The sequence below is a fragment of the Thalassophryne amazonica genome, chromosome 13 (genome assembly GCF_902500255.1).
Source record: "Thalassophryne amazonica chromosome 13, fThaAma1.1, whole genome shotgun sequence".
Lineage (NCBI taxonomy): Eukaryota > Metazoa > Chordata > Actinopteri > Batrachoidiformes > Batrachoididae > Thalassophryne > Thalassophryne amazonica.
Window position 1 is genome coordinate 13,425,803 of NC_047115.1, and position 23,015 is coordinate 13,448,817.

General features: G+C 43.8%; 1 protein-coding gene across 1 annotated transcript in view; it reads right to left on the reverse strand.

The window, feature by feature from the left end:
• The window catches only part of LOC117523525 (contactin-associated protein-like 4), a 127,886-nt gene that overhangs the window by 21,991 nt on the left and 82,880 nt on the right, over window positions 1-23,015 (reverse strand). Inside the window, exons 13-19 of the mRNA XM_034185080.1 lie at window positions 21,516-21,716; window positions 19,555-19,717; window positions 18,109-18,236; window positions 17,440-17,610; window positions 16,848-17,066; window positions 8,376-8,615; window positions 5,118-5,336 (exon numbers count right to left, since the gene is read on the reverse strand). Of these exons, the coding sequence (XP_034040971.1) occupies window positions 5,118-5,336; window positions 8,376-8,615; window positions 16,848-17,066; window positions 17,440-17,610; window positions 18,109-18,236; window positions 19,555-19,717; window positions 21,516-21,716 (1,341 nt within the window). The remainder of the gene's footprint in view (window positions 1-5,117; window positions 5,337-8,375; window positions 8,616-16,847; window positions 17,067-17,439; window positions 17,611-18,108; window positions 18,237-19,554; window positions 19,718-21,515; window positions 21,717-23,015) is intronic.

The window sequence follows — 23,015 nt, forward strand, 5'->3', positions numbered from 1 at the left end:
TGAGGGTGCGGGCGCTAGATGGCACCCTTCTTCCATTAATCACACACAAGACACAACCAGTAACTCTGGTGGTGTCTGGGAATCATCGGGAGGAGATTGAGTTTTATGTAACTCCTTCTACCTCCCGCGTAATTTTGGGCTTCCCATGGATGATTAAACACAATCCCCGGATTGATTGGCCGTCTGGGGTTGTGGCTCAGTGGAGCGAAACCTGCCACCGGGTGTGTTTAGGATCCTCAGTTCCCCCCGGTTTGACTGCTAACGAAGAGTAAAAAGTCCCCCCCAATCTGACAGCGGTGCCTGAGGAGTACCACGATCTTGCTGACGTCTTCAGCAAAGATCTGGCACTCACTCTTCCCCTGCACCGGTCGTACGATTGCGCCATTGATCTGATCCCAGGCGTTGAGTACCCGTCCAGTAGACTGTACAACCTCTCACGTCCAGAGCGCGAATCAATACATCCGGGACTCGTTAGCTGCCGGGTTGATCTGGAACTCCACCTCCCCAATGGGTGCTGGTTTCTTTTTTGTGGGCAAGAAAGACGGCGGACTCCGTCCATGCATTGATTACAGAGGGCTGAACGAGATTACGGTTCGCAATCGATACCCATTGCCCCTGTTAGATTCAGTGTTCACACCCCTGCATGGAGCCAAAATTTTCACTAAACTGGATCTTAGGAATGCTTACCACCTGGTTCGGATCCGGAAGGGAGACGAGTGGAAGACGGCATTTAACACCCCATTATGTTACTTTGAGTACCTGGTCATGCCGTTCGGCCTCACCAATGCCCCCGCCACATTCCAAGCCTTGGTAAACGACATTTTGCGGGACTTCCTGCACCGGTTCGTCTTCGTATACCTGGACGATATACTCATCTTTTCCCCGGATCCTGAGACTCATGTCCAGCATGTAAGTCAGGTCCTGCAGCGGTTGTTGGAGAACCGGCTGTTTGTGAAGGGCGAGAAGTGCGCCGCACTTCTTTGTCCTTCCTGGGGTTCATAATCTCCTCCAACTCCGTCGCCCCTGATCCGGCTAAGGTTGTGGCGGTGAGAGATTGACCCCAACCGACAAGCCGTAGGAAGCTGCAACAGTTCCTCGGCTTTGCAAATTTCTACAGGAGGTTCATTAAGGGCTACAGTCAGGTGGTTAGTCCCCTGACAGCCCTGACCTCCCCAAAAGTCCCCTTCACCTGGTTGGATCGGTGCAAAGCCGCGTTTAGGGAGTTGAAACGCCGGTTCTCGACTGCCCCAGTTCTGGTGCAGCCCGATCCTAGCCGCCAGTTCGTCGTTGACGTGGATGCCTCTGACTCAGGGATAGGAGCCATGCTGTCCCAGAGCAGGGAGTCCGATAAGGTCCTCCACCCTTGTGCCTATTTTTCCCGCAGGTTGACCCTGGCAGAACGGAACTATGACGTGGGCAATCGGGAACTCCTTGCGGTGAAGGAGGCTCTTGAGGAGTGGAGACACCTGTTGGAGGGAGCTGCGGTGCCATTCACGGTTTTCACGGACCATCGGAACCTGGAGTACATCCGGACCGCGAAGCATCTGAACCCCAGGCAAGCCCGCTGGTCACTGTTCTTCGGGCATTTTGACTTCCAGATCACCTACCACCCCGGGACCAAGAACCAGAGATCCGACGCCTTGTCCCGGGTACATGAAGAGGAGGTCAAAATGGAGCTGTCAGATCCTCCGGAACCAATCATCCCCGAGTCCACTATCGTGACCACCCTCACCTTGGACGTGGAGAAGACCGTCCGGAAGGCCCTGGCACGGAGCCCGGACATGGGGACCGGCCCGAAGAACCGACTGTACGTCCCACCAGAGGCCAGAGCTACAGTCCTGGAATTCTGTCACGGTTCCAAGCTCTCCTGTCACCGAGGGGTGCGAAGAACCATGGCAGTGGTCCGGCAGCGCTTCTGGTGGGCGTCCATGGAGGCTGACATCCGGGAATACGTCCAGGCCTGTACCACCTGTGCCAGGGGCAAGGCGGACCACAAGAAGACTCAAGGACTCCTCCAGCCGCTTCCGGTGCCTCATCGCCCCTGGTCGCACATCGGCCTGGACTTTGTCACGGGCCTCCCGCCGTCCCAGGGCATGATGACCATTCTCACTGTAGTGGACCGATTCTCCAAGGCGGCCCACTTCGTGGCCCTCCCGAAGCTCCCAACAGCCCAGGAGACTGCAGACCTCCTGGTCCACCACGTTGTAGGTCTGCATGGGATACCAACTGACACTGTCTCGGATCGTGGTCCTCAGTTCTACTCTCACGTCTGGAGGAGTTTCTGCAGGGAACTGGGGGCCACCGTGAGCCTCTCGTCCGGGTATCATCCACAGACAAATGGACAGGCAGAGCGGGCGAACCAGGAACTTGAACAGGCCCTCCGCTGCGTGACCTCCGCGCACCCGGCGGCCTGGAGTGACCATCTGGCCTGGATCGAGTATGCTCATAACAGCCAAGTGTCCTCTGCCACCGGCCTCTCCCCATTTGAGGTGTGTTTGGGGTACCAGCCCCCATTGTTTCCAATGGTGGAGGGAGAGGTCGGTGCGCACTCGGTCCAGGCCCACCTACGAAGATGCAGTTGGGTGTGGTGCACCGCCCGCTCTGCCCTGTTGAAGGCCCGGACGAGGGCCAAGGCCCATGCAGACCGCCGGCGTTCCCCGGCCCCTGCATACCAGCCCGGGCAGGAGGTGTGGCTTTCAACAAAGGACATCCCCCTCCAAGTGGACTCCCCTAAGTTGAAGGACCGATACATTGGACCATTCAAGATCCTCAAGATCCTCAGCCTGGCCGCAGTGAAGCTACAGCTCCCAGCTTCACTGCGGATGCACCCAGTTTTCCCACCACCAGAGGGCGCCCTGCCTGAAGTGCGGGCTTCAGGCACGAGAGGGCGCAGCTGCATCACGGGAGCAGCCGGGAATGACAGCTGTCCCTCATCACCACCTGACAGCTGTCACTCATCACCACCTCATCACCATCTCCATAAAAGCCGGGCAGCAACTCCACCTCCCTGCCGAGATATTGTTCTACCTCTCAGGTAAACTGCTCAGCCGTTTTTGAGTCTTTCACATACAGTTTTTGCTTCTGTATTGTTTGCAGTCGTTTCTGTGAGTGCTTGCAGCAGGAGGCTGGGTTTGAGGTTCGTGGAGGGCTGATGTCTTCGCTCCCCACGCCAAACTTCGCTAAGTAACTCACTGATAGTGCACGTGCCAGGTTTCTGGATTGGAGGTGGAGGTTTTCCCTCTGTTTGAAACTAAGGACTGTTTGCTGGGTGTGCACGCACCCACCATTAAACTGTTTCTGCTTCCTGCCAGCAGTACCAGATCTGACAGCTGGAGACGGTGGCCACCTGGAAACTCAGGACTTGGCGGCTCCAGTGTGCTCCAGATCCGTGGGCAGTGGAAATCGTGTGGGACCCGGCTCTTCTCTGGACAGACGTCTTCTATCCTCGAGCCTGCCCACACGTCACTTTTGTATATTTGACTTGATTCTAAATCTGCTATTGTCTGTATTCCGTTGTGCACATTCACAACATTAAATTGTTGTCTTTTGGCTCATCTATCGTCCGTTCATTTACGCCCCCTGTTTTGGGTCCGTGTTGCTACACCTTCACAACAGTGAGCTCTGTTCCACATGATGCTTTGTCCTGTGGCGCACCGTCCACAAGACACGCGTGTTGGCAAGACGTGCGCAGGCCGGCAAGATATGCGCCAGCAGATAGATAGACATGATGAGACGAGCGAACTGCTTCTCATTCATGTCATTTCATGACTGTACGTCAATGAACATTGGGTCATCTACGGAGGAAAAGACAGATCATATTTGTATTGCCCGCTTGATGAGAGGGATTTAATACAATGCAATATTTTTATAAGGTGCGTTGTTTTTATTTTTATTTTTTTAATACATCCATGTGATTCCTGATATAAGGCAGTGTTCAGCACCTTTTACAGGACGGTGATGGTAGCTCATTTGATAAAGTTTTTGGCTGCAATCAGAGCTTTTGGAAGGTATGGGTTTGAATCCTGTGGATGAAATGTATTTTTTTTTAGCTGCTGGGGGAAAGCTGCTGTGTTTCCGCATGCATGGAACCATCGCAGCATGTATTTTTAATTTGTTTTTTGTTTTTTTCAACACCAGCTGATGATGCGTAACCACATCATGCAGCTGCTGGCAGTGTGTTCCCGCGTGCACGAACCGTCGCACCAGCATCGTGCACGCCTGCCCGTCAGTATGATGTTTCGTGGTGTGTTCATACCAACTGCTCAGACAGGTGTCACCCTGGAGTTGTACGTATTTGCACTAAGTGTGAAGGGGCCTTTATGTTTTTCTGCAGAATTTGACATAAATCTCAGGAAGGATACCAAAAGTCAAAATTTTCCTTCAAGGGTAAATAAACAGTAAAAACTTTCTCCAGTCTGAATGTAACCCTGAATCTGACTGACTTCAGGGAAGAATCAAATCAATGTGACACCATTATCACGTCAATGTCTGTCCGTTCAGCAGTTTGACTTGTGCATGCAGTCATAACTCAGCTGCTTGAGGGGTGGAGGGTTTGATCCCTGTACTGCTGTCAAACTCTCCTTCAGCCTGAACTATGTGGATGCAACCACGTGGTCACAGTGAATTCTGCAGAGAAAAACAGTCTGATATATAATGGCTCCATTCAAATGGTGTTAAATCAACTCTGTGGTCGTGCTGCGTCGTCAATCAGTTCTAAGAGTTCATTTTTGCTATGATAGAGTTTATTTAACTCTAGGCTGAGCTGATTATTACTATTTTAACCAGGACCATTGTGCTCACTGTGTACTTTCTTCATGATGTCAGAAGAGGCCACGTGAACAATTAAATATAATTTTATGACAGCACATACTCAACATTGCTGTTCTCTGTCATTCTTCTATTACTACAGCAATGTTATTATTGATTAGACTTGTGATGCTAATTTACACAGGATTCCTTGCAGCCATGACAAAAATTTACAAAGGAAGTCAACTCTGGAGCAAATAGAAGAAATCAACATTTACTGACAGAAAATACATGAAGTCATGAGTGCGTGTCCGTTACTGGCAGTAAAACCTGTGCTTGCACTGAAGACAGGCTGAAGAGTGAGTCCGCACCATGCTTCTCGAGCAGCAGAGCCAGATACTCGCTGTGGTAGGAGCTGACGTAGAGGATCAGAGCAGGACTCTGAGCGGTACTGAAGCACAGCGAGATGTTTTCTGCTCTGAGGCTCGTGTCAGAGAAGACGGAGGAGGGCAGAGTGCTGCTGCTGTTCACCACCGGATCCTCGAAGGTGTAGCGGATCGACGTTCTGGACTGAAAAATGGCTGAAACTTCTGCAGAGACAGACGTGATGTCAGAGAGGAGATAAAGTGGAGATGATGTCAGAGGTGAAGCTCCAGCTGCTGCTTATTTCTTAAAATTTGTTCAAAGTTGAATTATGCTTTTAAGTGTGAACACACACAGCAGAAGGAGTTTGAAAGTTCGTCACAAATGTAGAAACTGCACATTTGTCACTGAAAACTGAATGAAGAACCTTTGAAGAACATGCCCGAGCAAAATGTTTCACTCAGCATGAACAACCCACCAAAGGGTGAAAAAAGACATAACTATAAGAATCCAGTTCTGCAGAAAGCCACAAGTTTATGGACATATCTAGTGCAAGATGTTACACATTAAAGAGACCAAATCTTCTGGGGGGTGGTGGTGTGGGGGTGTTATTCTGTGTCAACAAATTCGGTTGAGCTAGTATCTCTCTAGGCCGTAACTTTTGGAGAGTAGTCGGGAGACAGAAAACTGCAACAAAATACGTATTATTTTGGGTGGATTTCTTGGAAAATATCGTGAGTTCCCTACATCAGCAGGAAGCACCGGCACCAGGTTGGAAGTTTATGGTTCATTCAGTTGAAATGTGGATTTTCCAACTTCCACAACAAAAAAGAGACATATATGATCTAATAAAGCTAAGATAAAATTCTTCAATCCTCAATGACTCACTTTCTTCTTTGTCTTTCACCTGTTCCCGTTAGGGGTGGCCACAGCAGATCCATCGTTTCCATCTCACCCTGTCCTCTGTATCTTCCTCTGTCACAAACGTTCTCCTCCTCTTCTTCGTCATCTTCGCCCAGCAGTAGCCCAATTTCCACCGGCACCCTGTTGGGCAACAGCACCGGTGGCGGACGTTGTTAACCCGGGCCGCAAACGATCCAGTATGGAAATTCGATTCTTTGTCTGCATAGTTGGGTTGGCTTGTTTTACGCCGGATGCCCTTCCTGACGCAACCCTCCTCATTTATCCAGGCTTGGGACCGGCACTCAGAATGTACTGGCTGCACACCCCATGTGGCTGAGTTCCTCAATGACTCACTTTGCAAACCAAATAAAGATGTTTTTTTTTTTTTTTTTACTGTAACTAACAGTCAGTGTTGTATAGTAACAAAGTAAAAATACTTCACTACTGTACTTAAGTACGTTTTGGGAGACTTTGTACTTTACTTGAGTTTTTTAAATTCAGCTTACTTTCACTTTTACTTCACTACATTTCCGACCTTAATTGCATACTTCTACTCCGATACATTTTCTTTTCGCCATGCTATTACTCGTTACAAAAAAAAAAAAAAAAAAACACACACACAAAAAAAAGTCGTGTTTTCACCCAGAGACACCACTGATTACTAGTGACTGCAATGAAGTCAGGCCGATTTGTCATGAGGCATGTCCGGTAGGCTTTCTTGCAGTTGCGCACTTGGGGGGTATTTGTCAGCAAAATGATCATTTTTCTACATTGATTACAGACCTGCAGTGAGTCTGTAATCAACTTTTCTGCAGCGCGGCTTTGCTTTGAACCTTGAACCAATCGAAGCAGTGATTCGCAGGTTGAAGCAGTGCTTCAATCTACGATTCGTGGATTGATTAATTTCATTTTATCCTAATTTTTCCCGCTAAAACCCTGAAGAGTAATATGTTTGTGAGTAATACTTAATATTTTTATGTCAAACCGACCTGTTATGGTCTTCTGAAACAGTTAATAGATGTATTTTATAATTTAAAAACGGGACAGATGCTAACGCGTTAGCATGTCTATGGCGTTTTCAGTGTTAAAGTTAGCATTAAGCTGTTCGCATCAGCACGTTTGTGTTGATTGTTTTCTGTATAATTAATGGCTCAGCATTTGTTGTCGTAAAAGAGTCAAATTGTAATTTTTTTTTAAATTTATTTTTAGTCATATATTATAGCAACAACAATAATAGTCTACATAATAGACAATAATAGTCAATAATAATAGACTAATAATGTTACAATACTATTTTAGAGATTGAGACAAAAAGAACCTAATGAAACAAAACACAACAGAAAAGATAAAACCATGTAACAATGAAAGTAAATAAATACATATAGAAATAAATAACTGTTTCCTGTGAACACCTAGTGAGTAGCTCTCGTTTAGGTTTTGAAACCTTGTTTCTGAAGTGTTTTTGTGTGATGTGCACAATTTTAAGTATTTTGACTAATACTACCAGTCATTTACAAGCCTAGATAAACTTTTATAAAAAAAAATAAAAAAAATCAGTCCGTTTTTGATTATTAACATTTACTTGTACTTTTACTTTCAATACTTGAGTACATTTAGATGTACATTACTTGTCATACTTAAGTACAATAAATACTAGATACTTTAAGACTTTTACTTGAGTAGAATTTCAATCAGTGACTTGAACTTCTACCAAAGTCATTTTTTTAATGGGTATCTGTACTTTCACTTAAGTGTGATTTTCCAGTACTTTATACAACACTGCTAACAGTACTGTTGACAAGTGACACAGTAAATGTGTGAGAGTGTTATTTTATTTGTAAAGCAGATATCCAGCAAAGTGCTCATCGGAAATATGTCCACATTTTATCTGGCTTCCTTCTGTTGCTTCCTATCGCCTTTAACTGAACATTTCTTTTTTTCTGGGGGGGGCAATATCTGGCACAATTAAAGGTCTACCACATTTCATCAGCTCCCTGATGCTGACGCTGACCATGTTTGCTGTTTAAGAGTCAGAAATGCTCCTCAAGGTGATCTACAATGTCACCACAGAAAATGCATCCTGTTGCTGTATTTTAAACCATGGGGGGGTCAAAATCCTAAATTGTAGACGAGCTAAATTTTGATTACACTGGTGATGTGAGATTGTGAATCCTTTATGTGAACACTAAGAAAACCAAATTATTATGGTGCAGAAGAAAATCCATTTCATCACTTAAACAGTTAATAAATAATCAAAAGGCAACACGCCTTTAACTAACTGACTGACCTCAAATTTAAAGATACATCTTAAAGTGGACAAAGCTGGTTCTCATGCACCAGGTGCAGCTGGGAGATTTGTCTACCTTTTTCGCAGAAGGCTCCAGTGTATGCAGACAGGCTGCAGTTGCAGGAAAAGCTGTTTGATCTCTCAACACAGCGTCCGCGGTTCTGGCAGAGTGAGCCGTAGCTGCTGCAGTGGCCTGGACATCCTGGCCGAACCCCGGGGGTGATCATCGCCCTTTCCTCCAGGTCCAGAGTGACGCCGTTCAGCTGCAGGGATCGAATGCATCCACGAAAGCCCTTCTGCCGAGACGCTGTCCCTCCTGAAGAGTAACAAAAACAGGACTTTTTCCTGGAGCACCCCAGTCTCACGCTTTTCTCACTGTCATGAAATACGTCATATTTCCATGATGTGATTAAGTTTAGGTCAATATTTTTAACCCTACCCCTAACCAAAACCCTAACCATAACTCCCACGGCTCCCCTGCGTCACCCCGAATTTCCAGATAGACAGATTCTTTAATCACCTTTGCATTCACCTTACCTCCTGTTTTGGTTGCTGTCTGCAATCTTGGGTTCAGTTACAAACTGCAAACCTAACGCTACCTGTCTGCTGAACACTGATACAGTATGAAGATGCTGCTTCTCAGTAAACTCGTCCATCTTACTGGTCTGTTATTCAGGTAATTTGACTTGGGTGAATTTAGTGCAAACTAATATTTACTCCAGTGATGAACTGTTTTATTATCAAGATGATTACCGTAATTGTGATTTTGAAGACATTTAAGTTATGTAAATTAACTATGTAAGTTACATAATGCACTTAAGTTATGTTCACGTAAGCTCTCAGATGCTCTCAGATGCCAACCTTCTAATTGAAGTTGTTGGTTTGAGTTTAGAAGAGCGATGCTTCACTCATGGTCAGTTTGATACATGTTCTTTATGTGTGATGGACAACAAAAGCAGAAAGCTTTAACGCCGACACTCTACCTAATAAATCCACTTATGTAAACGTTTGTTGATTTCTTATTTTACATCATCCCTTTATATTTTTCCTCTTCTGTAGAGATGGGTATCAACTTGTTTGTGAAAAATAAATACATTTTGAATCAGATTTTGCAGTCATACCTGAACATTTTTACCACAATTGTTTCAGTGGCAGGAGAAAATATTCAGAGCTATCTGACTGGATTATTGGCACAGTCACATGCAGACATGAAACATCGCCTGTCGATGGCTTCCCATCGGCTGCCTGCAATTCCAGCATCACGCTGATGGTTGCTGAGTGCAAATCTGTGGAGCTGTCAGTCTCTCTGACATGCGGCACATCTGCCTGGCTGGTTCCCCGTAACAACCACAAACATATCCTCCTCTCCTTCTCCTGCACAATCCAAACACTAAAAGTTATTGTTTCCTAACTTCTCAAATTACCTGCACCTGTCCTCACGGTTCAGCCGTTGCACCGTTATAATTGCCTGAGAACGGCAAAGTGGCGGCCTGCACACTGAGATAAACAGCTTTCCGAAGCTGCACACTTGATGAGGTTCATATCATGGCACAAAGTTTAAGGAACTGTCAGAAAAACACCACCTTAATTAATGGGTCGTGTTCAGACACTTCTCCAAAGTCACCGCAAGGAAGCTGACCACTCCAAGGAAAGTTTTCACGGCATCATCCTGCAGAAATATGTTCAATTTGTGGGGATTTGCTGTGAGTGTGGAGTCATTACCTCTGTAAGCTGGGAAAAGAATGGACAGACTGAGGCTGCAACCACCGACTTTCATTATCGCTTAATTACGTTGTTATTTTGTGGTTTGTACGATGTCTGATAACAGCAAAAATGTCCAAAAAGCCATAACATCTTCAAATAAGATGGGAACTCAGTGAGTGCAGCAGGATGCCAAACAAACACAATTACACCCGCACACACACCTATGGACAGTTTAAAAGTTTCCAATCCACTTAACCTGCATGTTTTTGGATGTTGGAGGAAGCTGGAGGACCTGGTGGGAACCCACGCAAACACAGCGAGAACATGCAAAGCCACACAGAAAGGCTACAAGTGGGAATCAGTCCCATGACCTTCTTGCTGTGAGGCAGCCGTGCTAACCACTAAGCCACCATGCTGCCTTTTTGTGATTCAGTGATGCCATAATATTTGCTTTTCCCAGCAAGGTGTGACTTGTATATGTGGGTTTTCCTCTTCAAGAGGCATTTTTTAACAGGTGGAACTTATTCTCCCTAACATATAGTAATTATAATCAGATTTTTTTTTCAATTCCAATCATGTTTATATACAGTGAGGAAAATAAGTATTTGAACACCCTGCGATTTTGCAAGTTCTCCCACTTCAAAATCATGGAGGGGTCTGAAATTTTCATCTTAGGTGCATGTCCACTGTGATTCTCTGTAGGCTCCCGGTTGTCCAGGTGGTTTCCATAGTAGAGAAGCTTGAATCTTCAACTGGACTGGGTTGCTTGACACGAGGACGTTTCGCTTCAAATCGCAGAAGCTTCAGCTAAAATTCTTGCTCTGGGAGTCTGACTTCTGTCTGACCCTTGTCGAGAAGAACCAAGAGTTTTAACTGAGGAAGCTTCTGCAATTTGAAGCGAAACATCCTCGCGTCAAGCAACCCAGTCCAGTCGAAGAGTCAAGCTTTTCTACTATGTCCACTGTGAGAGACATAATCTAAAAAAAATCCGGAAATCACAATGTATGATTTTTTAATAATTTGTTTGTATGTTACTGCTGCAAATAAGTATTTGACCACCTACCAACCAGCAAGAATTCTGGCTCTCACAGACCTGTTAATTTGTCTTTAAGAAGCCCTCTTATTCTGCACTCTTTACCTGTATGAATTGCATCTGTTTGAACTTGTTACCTGTATAAAAGACACCTGTTCACACACTCAATCAATCACACTCCAACCTGTCCACCATAGCCAAGACCAAAGAGCTGTCTAAGGACACCAGGGACAAAACTGTAGACCTGCACAAGGCTGGGATGGACTACAGGACAACAGGCAAGCAGCTTGGTAGAAGACAACAACTGTTATGATTATTTATTAGAAAGTGGAAGAAACACAAGATGACTGTCAATCTCCCTCGGTCTGGGATTCCATGCAAGATCTCACTTTGTGGGGTAAGGATGATTCTGAGAAAGCTCAGAACTACACAGGAGGACCTGGTCAATGACCTGAATAGAGCTGGGACCACAGTCACAAAGATTATATTAGTAACACATGATGCTGTCACGGTTTAAAATCCTGCAGGGCAGCAAGGTCCCCCTGCTCAAGCCAGCATATGTCCAGGCCCGTTTGAAGTTCACCAGTGACCATCTGGATGATCCAGAGGAGGCATCGGAGAAGGTCATGTGGTCAGATGAGACCAGAATAGAGGTTTTTGGAATCAACGCCACTTACCATGTTTACAGGATGAGAACAACCCCAAGAAAACCATCCCAACCGTGAAGCATGGGGGTGGAAACATCATACTCTGGGCGTGCTCTTCTGCAAAGGGGACAGGACGACTGCACTGTATTGAAGGGAGGATGGATGGGGTCATGTATTACGAGATTTTGGCAAACAACCTCCTTCCCTCAGTAAGAGCATTGAAGATGGGTCATGGCTGGGTCTTCAGCATGACAATGACCACAAACACACAGCCAGGGCAACTAAGGAGGGGCTCCGTAAGAAGCATTTCAAGGTCCTGGAGTGGCCTGGCCAGTCTCCAGACCTGAACTCAATAGAAAATCTTTGGAGGGAGCTGAAACTCCAAAAAGATTTGGAGAAGATCTGTATGGAGGAGTGGACCAAAATCCCTGCTGCAGTGTGCAAACCTGGTGAAAAACTACAGGAAACGTTTGACCTTTGTAATTGCAAACAAAGGCTACTGTATCAAATATTAACATTGATTTTCACAGGTGTTCAAATACTTATTTGCAGCAGTAACATACAAATAAATTATTTTAAAAAATCATACATTGTGATTTCTGGATTTTTTTTTTTTAGATTATGTCTCTCACAGTGGACATGCACCTAAGATGAAAATTTCAGACCCCTCCATGATTTCTAAGTGTGAGAACTTGCAAAATCACAGGGTGTTCAAATACTTATTTTCCTCACTGTATGCATATGTACTTCTATATACGAGGTCTATTAGAAAAGTATCCTACCTTTTTATTTTTTTTCAAAAACTATATGGATTTGAATCACGTGCGATTACATCAGCCAACCTTGAACCCTCGTGTGCATGAGTGAGTTTTTTCACGCCTGTCGGTTATGTCATTCGCCTGTGGGCAGGCTTTGATTGAGAAGTGGTCCACCCCTCCCGTCGGAATCCCTTTGTCTGACAACTTGCTGAGAGACTGGCACTTTGCTTGATCAAAATTTTTTCAGAACCTGTGAGGCACATCGAAGTGGACACCATTCGAGAAATTCAGCTGGTTTTCGGTGAAAATTTTAACGGCTGATGAGAGATTATGGAGTGTTACTGTCACTTTAAGGACTTCCCATGGAGCGGGACGTCACGCAGCGCTCCGAGACGCCGTCGTCAGCCTGTTTCGAGCTGAAAACCTCCAAATTTAAGCCTCTGTTGACCCAGGACATTGTGAGAGAACAGAGAACTTTCAGAAGAGGTTGGGATCAGCAGTTTATCCGGACATTCCACTGTTAAAGGAGATTTTGTAATGAAAGACGTGTGGACGGGTTGGCGTGTTGGCAGGCAGCCGGCGCGGCGTGCCGCCACAGGAAAAACACCTCCGTTGGAAGCCTTAAGGACAAGTTGGAACATGTTCAGCTGTTAAACAATTTCTCCGATACTCACTCAACTGAAAGCCATCAAAAGCCGCCTGGTTTTTACAAATGGTTATCAACACGGAGGTGTTTTTTTCTGTGGCAGCGCGCCATGCCACAGGACAAACTGCTGATCCCGACCTCTTCTGAAAGTTCTCTGTTCTCTCACGACGTCCTGGGTCAACAGAGGCTTAAATTTGGAGGTTTTCAGCTCGAAACAGGCTGACGATGGCGCCTCGGAGCACTGCGCGACGTCCCGCTCTGTGGGCAGTCCTTAAAGTGACAGTAACACTCCATAATCTCTCATCAGCCGTTAAAATTTTCACCGAAAACCAGCTGAATTTCTTGAATGGTGTCCACTTCGATGTGCCTCACAGGTTCTGAAAAAATTTTGATCAACCAAAGCGCCAGTCTCTCAGGAAGTTCCCAGACAAAAGAAATCCGATGAGAGGGGTGGACCACTCCTCACTCAAAGCCTGCTCACAGGCGAATGACGCAACCAACAGGCTTGAAAAAACTCATGTATGCGCACGAGGGTTCAAGGTTGGCTGATGTATATACACTCAACAAAAATATAAACGCAACACTTTTGGTTTTGCTCCCATTTTGTATGAGATGAACTCAAAGATCTAAAACTTTTTCACATACACAATATCACCATTTCCCTCAAATATTGTTCACAAACCAGTCTAAATCTGTGATAGTGAGCACTTCTCCTTTGCTGAGATAATCCATCCCACCTCACAGGTGTGCCATATCAAGATGCTGATTAGACACCATGATTAGTGCACAGGTGTGCCTTAGACTGTCCACAATAAAAGGCCACTCTGAAAGGTGCAGTTTTGTTTTATTGGGGGGGGATACCTGTCAGTATCTGGTGTGACCACCATTTGCCTCATGCAGTGCAACACATCTCCTTCGCATAGAGTTGATCAGGTTGTCAATTGTGGCCTGTGGAATGTTGGTCCACTCCTCTTCAATGGCTGTGCGAAGTTGCTGGATATTGGCAGGAACTGGTACACGCTGTCGTATACGCCGGTCCAGAGCATCCCAAACATGCTCAATGGGTGACATGTCCGGTGAGTATGCCGGCCATGCAAGAACTGGGACATTTTCAGCTTCCAAGAACTGTGTACAGATCCTTGCAACATGGGGCTGTGCATTATCCTGCTGCAACATGAGGTGATGTTCTTGGATGTATGGCACAGCAATGGGCCTCAGGATCTCATCTCGGTATCTCTGTGCATTCAAAATGCCATCAATAAAATGCACTAGTGTTCTTCGTCCATAACAGACGCCTGCCCATACCATAACCCCACCGCCACCATGGGCCACTTGATCCACAACATTGACATCAGAAACCGCTCACCCACACGACGCCACACACGCTGTCTGCCATCTGCCCTGAACAGTGTGAACCGGGATTCATCCGTGAAGAGAACACCTCTCCAATGTGCCAAACGCCAGTGAATGTGAGCATTTTCCCACTCAAGTCGGTTACGACGACGAACTGGAGTCAGGTCGAGACCCCGATGAGGACGACGAGCATGCAGATGAGCTTCCCTGAGATGGTTTCTGAAAGTTTGTGCAGAAATTCTTTGGTTATGCAAACCGATTGTTTCAGCAGCTGTCCGAGTGGCTGGTCTCAGACGATCTTGGAGGTGAACATGCTGGATGTGGAGGTCCTGGGCTGGTGTGGTTACACGTGGTCTGCGGTTGTGAGGCTGGTTGGATGTACTGCCAAATTCTCTGAAACAGCTTATGGTAGAGAAATGAACATTCAATACATGAGCAACAGCTCTGGTTGACATTCCTGCTGTCAGCATGCCAATTGCACGCTCCCTCAAATCTTGTGACATCTGTGGCATTGTGCTGTGTGATAAAACTGCACCTTTCAGAGTGGCCTTTTATTGTGGGCAGTCTAAGGCACACCTGTGCACTAATCATGGTGTCTAATCAGCATCTTGATATGGCACACCTGTGAGGTGGGATGGATTATCTCAGCAAAGGAGAAGTGCTCATTATCACAGATTTAGACTGGTTTGTGAACAATATTTGAGGGAAATGGTGATATTGTGTATGTGGAAAAAGTTTTAGATCTTTGAGTTCATCTCGTACAAAATGGGAGCAAAACCAAAAGTGTTGCGTTTATATTTTTGTTTGTATATACTGTATTTCTACCTCATTTTCTTATTTTATTGTATTGTTGCAAGTATTAATGCCTATCTTTGCACACACTGTTTGATGCACATTTTCCTCTACTCGCACCCATCTTGTGTGTTTTTTTAAGAGCTGACCTAACATGAATTTCTCCACTGTGAGATCAATAAAGTCTTATCTTATCTTATTAAAGATGGTTTAATATTTAAAATATGACAATACCAGATCTGAGACATTTGATAACATGTTTCAAATATTCTATTGCATTTTAAGCACTAAAATCCATTTTATCTCAAGTTTTTCAGGGATGTTTTTGACTAATAATCAAACAATCAGTTCTCCAAAACTGATCATCTTCCTCAAATGTTGAATCCATGAATTGGATCATCGTTTGAGAGCTAGGCCATATTATTTGTAAGGATGGAGAACAAGCAATATTAAAGGGAGCAGAAATGTTTCAGTTTCCTTTTCAGCATGAATCACTGACATTTGTTAAAACAGGTCACATCATCAGGCCTTCTTAGACGTGGATTTGGTTGGTTGTATTTCACTGAAGGTTGTCATTATTTCAAAATTACAAAATCTGCAGCCTCAGTGGCATCAGTGAAATGCAGCAATCTATATAAAAATCTTAAGCCTGTTTTTCTGAGCAGTCACGTAATCTTCAAAATTTGCATAATAACCGGCTCTGATTGACTCCTAGAGGAAAGAGGTTGGACAAGAAGAGAATTTCACCATTCTTTCCACACATAATGGCTCTTTCTCCAAATAAATGTCATGAATATGAATAAAAGTACCTACTTTAGAGGTTTGTCTTTTATTTTACCATGCTATTGTGTGTTTTTGTGCCATAAAATTAGGCACTGTAGTGCAGTTGAGGTATATTTGAACACTATCACCTCAAACCTTGACCATGTTTTTTGTTTGTTTGTTTGTTTGTTTGTTTTTTGTTTGTTTGTATGTAGTTTAAATCTATGTCCAATTTTCACTCATGTTATACGTCAGTGTGCTACTACTCAAAAGAAACAAAAAACAAGAGCAATCAGAGATTTCTGATGTTCGCTAATTCGGCTCTGGATCACCTCCAAAATTCAGTGGCGTCTTCCATGGCTTAATATCTATCTGTGGTGCAAATTTGCCCTGACCTACCAGAAAATTGGCGAGATGGCGGCTACCAGAACCACAACCCCCACATCTGTCTGTCATGATTAATGAAATGGGCAAGGTGGTACAATCTCAGACTGCGTTAACTTTTGAACTCAAACGCAAGTTGGAAAACATCTCGGAGCAAATATCTGCTTGCAAAGGAAGATATTGGAGACCAGGGAATATTCATGAATTGGATTCCGACGGTCAGAGGAGCCGCAAATGGAATTTCTGTGTCTCTCTGCCTAACTCAAAACATGGCAGCCTTATCATATACCGAAGGATTTCAACAGCCCTGGTGAAGCATTCGGCTTCTCTCTTATCTGCCCTCCCTTACAGCCTGCTGTTGTCAAGGCAACTCCAGACTTTATGCACACACGGACAGAGAATGACACAAACTCATTTGCACACATGTGCACCCCACCACATTGATTGGTTGAAAAGTACACACACACACCTACGAAGAGCTGACTGTTCAGTTGCAGGTGGGTGTGTCCATCAGCAGGAGCCTCCTGTGTGCTGGCGGGAAGGTCATCGAGACGAACCGATGCCTCTTTAACATTCCGCTCGGCTCGAACATGATGCCACCTGTCATCATTCAGCGGCGTCTCAGCATTCACCCGAACCACTAAAGGTCCGTTTCCCACATCGAAGGAGAAAAGGATCTCAGTGGGAGCTGCAATAGGGGAAGGAGGAGACACAATGAAGTTATAATGTGCACCATAAAAACCATTACTCAAATGACTTGTACAGATATCTGGAAGTTCCTGTCAACCACCAAGCCACAATAATTCAGAGAACCATACTAAATTTAAAAAAGTGCAACAGTTACTGAAAGACAGGAAGAACAGACGTAAACGTTAGTGTGGTTAAAAATAAATTTATCCCACACCCACTTTTAAAAGGACCAAAGTCAAAATCCAGTCCGTCTTTTTGCAAGTCAAGTTCAATGCAAGTGAAAAACCTTTGAAATAATCCACTAATATTTAAGCGGTGCTCACATCTGAGGGGCGTCTGGATTAGAGATCGAACATCCAGGTTCTACTTACTGCTGAGTTCAATCCGGATGAAGTCTTTGATGCCCAGATTTTCCAGGAAGATTCCAGAGGATGAAGTGGTTTTAAACAAGAAGGAGATATCTGCGCTCAGTTCTTCATGAAAGGTGGGAAAGTGGAGGTACGACGTCTCCTTGTCAAAAAATGCAGCATTCCAAAGGTTTTCTGCAAGATACACCAGAACGTAATACTTATAAATATCTATCGAATATTCATTTCACTGAGTGATCTGCTCAGAGATATTTGGTACACAGGCTGAATACCTCAATTCAGACCTGGTTATAATATTATGATATTTATTCAAAGAGTCCGTGACCCTTAATTGGAATAAGTTGTTAAAGATGAGTGAGTGAGTGAATCTATTGGAAGAGTTCAGATGGAAAACACAATAAGTTCATTTTTGTAATAGAGATAAACGCAGTTAAAAATGGGGGCTTAAAGGAAAACACAAGAAAATGCAGATTTCCATAAATAAAATGAAAATGTCTTCAAATTCTTTAATATTTCGCACACTCATAGCCACCTAAGCATTCAAGTGATTGCTGGCCCCAACTAAAAAAAATTGTGGTTTTGGAGATATTGGGTTTTGCATACAAACCCTTCATATTATACAGTCATGCATGAAAATCGGAGTACAAATGTGAGCACCAGGGCTAAACTTACTGTCTCCATGGCAACGAAGCGGTCCCACCTGATAGGCACCTTCTGAACCGGGCCTGTGGACATCACCAAGCACCAAAGACTTAACCGGGAGAGTTTCCTTATGGATCAGTAGACCTGAATCCTCAGCCCTGGATGCAACGAGAAAATACAAATAACGAGAGCAGAAGAAAAAAAAAGATGGTGAAGAAGAATCACCACACTGATCAATCAATCAATCAATTTTTTTATATAGCGCCAAATCACAACAAACAGTTGCCCCAAGGCGCTTTATACTGTAAGGCAAGGCCATACAACAACCACGCAAAACCCCAACGGTCAAAACGACCCCCTGTGAGCAAGCACTTGGCTACAGTGGGAAGGAAAAACTCCCTTTTAACAGGAAGAAACCTCCAGCAGAACCAGGCTCAGGGAGGGGCAGTCCTCTGCTGGGACTGGTTGGGGCTGAGGGAGAGAACCAGGAAAAAGACATGCTGTGGAGGGGAGCAGAGATCGATCACTAATGATTAAATGCAGAGTGGTGCATACAGAGCAAAAAGAGAAAGAAACAAACACTGATGATGAGAAACACAACATGAGAAACCACATGTGATGACTATCATCACAAAAAGACATACGAGGTGTGATTATCATCACCATCAGCTGCATGAGCTGGGAGACAAAACATACGTGCAGTTGTTAGAAATAATTATTTTGTTTGCAATTTAAACAACAAAGTCTTGTGCGAGCAGTCGATTTATGCTGTTGTCCTCACCTATGGGCTTGAACTTTGGGTAATGAATGAAAGAACAAGGTCGTGGATGCAAGCAGCAGGAATGACATTCCTCCTTTTGGTTTCTGGGCTTACACTCTGGAACACGGGGAGACGTTACTGCTTCTTTGCATCAAAAGGAGGCGGCTGAAGTGGTTTGAGCATCTGGTGAGAATGCCCTCTGATCATCTGCAGAAGCAGGTCCAACTGGAAGGAGACCTTGGGAAAGACCCAGGACACACTGGAGGGATTATATTTCCCAGATGTCTTGGTGACACCTCAGGATTACCCTGGAATACTTAGAGGAGTTAGCAGATGATAGGGGAGTGTGGTCTGAGCGGCTTGGTCTACTGCTACCATGATCCAGAGCCAAATAAGCAGCAGAAAATGAATGAATGAGTGGCTTGACATAAATCCATGAGGTAGATATAGAACCTTTCTTTGAGTGTATATTCACTAAACTTGCATTTTACATTGTTTACTTTCAGAAAAGTTAGTTTCCCAACTTTTTTCAAGTAAACACAGCAAATTTTAAAAGATTCACAGTATAACAACTGCATGAATGTTCAGTGGTATTAACTGATCTGATGTTACACATTCAACTGTTCACATACAGCATGACACAAGAAGTACTTCTGGTGTGTTCAGAATTCATAATACTGTTACAGGCAGGAAAACTTGTTGCTAGGATACGGTACCACTCAGGGCGGTCGGCATCGCAGTTGCAGTTGTATTTGGGGTCTACACAGTTCCCCTTCAGGTGGCACGCACACTGCTGGCTGCCCGGGTGAGCGCCGCCCCAATGAGTCTGCACCTGACCGAGACCAGGACCCCCGACCCACCAGCTGAGCCGAGAGCCCCCTGAAACACACACACATGCATTCATCTGCTACACAGAAAGTCCAAAGCACTGTCCTCATCCTAAAGTAATATTAGGTATGGTACTTTTTAGCTTAAAAATATTAAAATAACAGCTTCAAAGACAATGACATCACTGTCCGTGCCCCAGCACGCTTGAAACACCTTGTATGGTACTAAGTACCTCTGGAACTATGTAACTCTGGTGTGCCATGTAGGAACCCATGAGAACTGTAACTTCTCCAACTGTAAATTCTACTTATGTCACACACCAGACTAGAGACCAGACCAGAGTTCAGCTAATGATAACAGGTCCACTTATATATAACTTTGTTTTTTGTTTTTTTTATGGATATGTGGCATACTAACTGTACATAATGACTCAAACATTAATGTAAACTCATTTCACAAACTGGAAAGTGCAAAAACAACAAATATACTATATTACAACAGTGTATGTGAAGTTTCCTTTGGATATTCAGATACTGTGGTAACATTCTGTGGAGGCTCAAATCTGACTAAACAGGAACTTAATCAAATTATTGAATGGCTATGTCAAAAACCCTTTGGTAACCCTGTAGTGCAGCGGATAACTGAAAAAAAATGCTTCAAATGGTGATGCAAGCACCAAATTTGGCACACATACTCCTTAGATATTACTCTTTTAAAAATGCTGGGTACCCACGTGAACTTTCAATAGGCGGCCAAGAAGGGGTCAATTGAAGTATTACACAGGGGTCAAAATTTAAAAATGCTCCAATCATATTGAAAGGTATTCCATATTATTTGTCTGATCATAAAGATTCCAAAAAGGTATAGTTTGGACTATCTGTGAATGAATGGTCTGGAGTTATGGGGTAAAAACAGCAAAAACACTGAGAAAGGTCAATTTCAGTTTGTACAGGGGTCAAAAGTTAAAGTTGCTCCAATTTTGGTAAAAAGTGGTGCAAATTACTGGTTGAGCTAATAGGATTAATAAATGGAATAGTTTTGACTGTGTTGAGTGCTTGGTTTGCAAAGTAAAGGTTAAACAATATCAGCATCCATTGGATTCTATGACATGTGACATATGCTACCCTGTAACATGATAACTAAGCATGATACATGATGCAAACTATTCCTTTTTAAAACCGTATTCACCCAACTAATAATTTGCATCACTTTTTACCAAAATTGGAGCAACTTTAACTTTTGACCCCTGTACAAATTGAAATTGACCTTTGTCACTGTTTTTGCTGTTTTTACCCCTTAACTCCAGACCATTCATTCACATATAGTCCAAACTATACCTTTTTGGAATCTTTATGATCAGACAAATAATATGGAATACCTTTCAATATGATTGGAGCATTTTTAAATTTTGACCCCTGTGTAAAACTTCAAATGACCCCTTCTTGGCCGCCTATTGAAAGTTCACGTGGGTACCCGGCATTTTTAAAAGAGTAATGTCTAAGGAGTATGTGTGCCAAATTTGGTGCTTGCATCACCATTTGAAGGATCCCTCAGTAAATATTCACTTATCTGCTGCACTGTACTTCAGCCACAGTATTTCTACTATACCTACAGCAGGTATACCATACCTAGTGTAGATATGGTACAAATGCCACAGTAGAAGTATCATGGCAATGTAAAAAAATACTATAGTACTTGTACCATAGGGGATAATATTACAAATGCCAATATAAAAACACCATGGTATGTGCAACAATTATTTAATTTCACCATGACCCAAAGTAAATTCCAGCTGATGGTAATTTTAGCACTGAAGTGACATTATTTGCTGCTGAATTAAACCTCTAACCTTGCGTGTACAGGAGGCGGGACTTTTTGCAATGGTAGGCCACTTCCTGTTCACAGTGCTCTGATTGGCTGATGATGGCGGCTAGCTGCTCCTCCTCAGATGCATATTCAAAATTAACCGTGTGCTGAGTGGTTCCAGGTAGCAGATGGACTCTGGTCAGGTCGGTGTTATTATGTTGGATCACCATCCATGTTTGTGTCTCTATTGTAAACAGACCGAAAGAAATAGAAGCAACGACACAAAATGATTTATGTGAAATTCATTTTCATACTGTATCCATGAGAGTTTTCATTTTTTGGGCTTGTGAGCACGTTTGGAATGGAAATACAAGTTTCCTGAAATAATTTTAAAAATAATGTTCTTTAACCTCAAAGTGAAGACAAATCCACACAAATTCACTTAAAAAAGATCAGTGTTTAGTGTTGGATTTTTAGCCTTTATTTATGGATGGATGGATGGAAATTTCCATGTCAGTTAATATCCAATTCAGTTCAGTAAAATTATGCGAAGACCAGGCATTCCTTCAAATGGTATGAGTGAGGGAAGCCACCAAATCACCCATTACAACTCTGAAGGAGTTCCAGGCTTCTGTGACTGTGATTGGAGAGACGTCATATATGACAACTGCTGCTTAGTTGCTTCATCAGGCAAAGATTTATGTAGCATATCGAAGAGCAAACATTCTTAAATGGAAAACAAAATTAAAGCTCAAATGGAGACAACAGTGACCTGGATGTTGGCTCCACCATTTGCTGAGATCAACATTGAGATTTCTGTCAGTCAGAATAAAAATTGCACACACACACACACACACACACACACACACACACACACACACCACCCTGACTGTGAAGCATGGCGCTGGCAGTATCACGAGGTAATAAATAAAAGTGAAATTGAAAAAATGCACAAAAATAATGGATGAAAAGCTGATGCAGCATCCAAAAACAACATCAGACACGACAGTAGATTTGTTTTGGAACCCTAAAAACAAATCTGAAATTGATTTCAAAGTAATAGATGTGACTAAATCAATACATGGAGCTCTGAATCTTTCTGAATGTCCTGTGAGCCGCATGGTCAATGACCAGATTTTAACATTACCAGTTGGCTGAGTTAAACTGTTACTCTACTATTTCTGCGTCCTCAAACTGTCATAAAGGGTCAAAGGTCAGTGCGAGGGAACGTTAACTTTGTGAGGTTAAAAACAAAACATGTCCAACAGCGGTAAGCAGTATAACGAATAAATGTACCCATTTGAACTTTATATTCCGTTCACAGCTTGTTCATACTGCCACACCTGGTCAGGAAGGGAATGTTACGCTGTGCTATTTATGCTATTCTCAAGGTCGGTGCCATGTCACTTCCGGCGAAGCAGCCAATCCTAAAGCGAGAATTCGTACTTCCACGACTGGCCGCTCAGTGAAAACACGCTCGGGCTGTATGCTGTTCTATTGAAATCATCTGTTTTTTTATTGTGTTTAGTTTGCTTCTATCAAC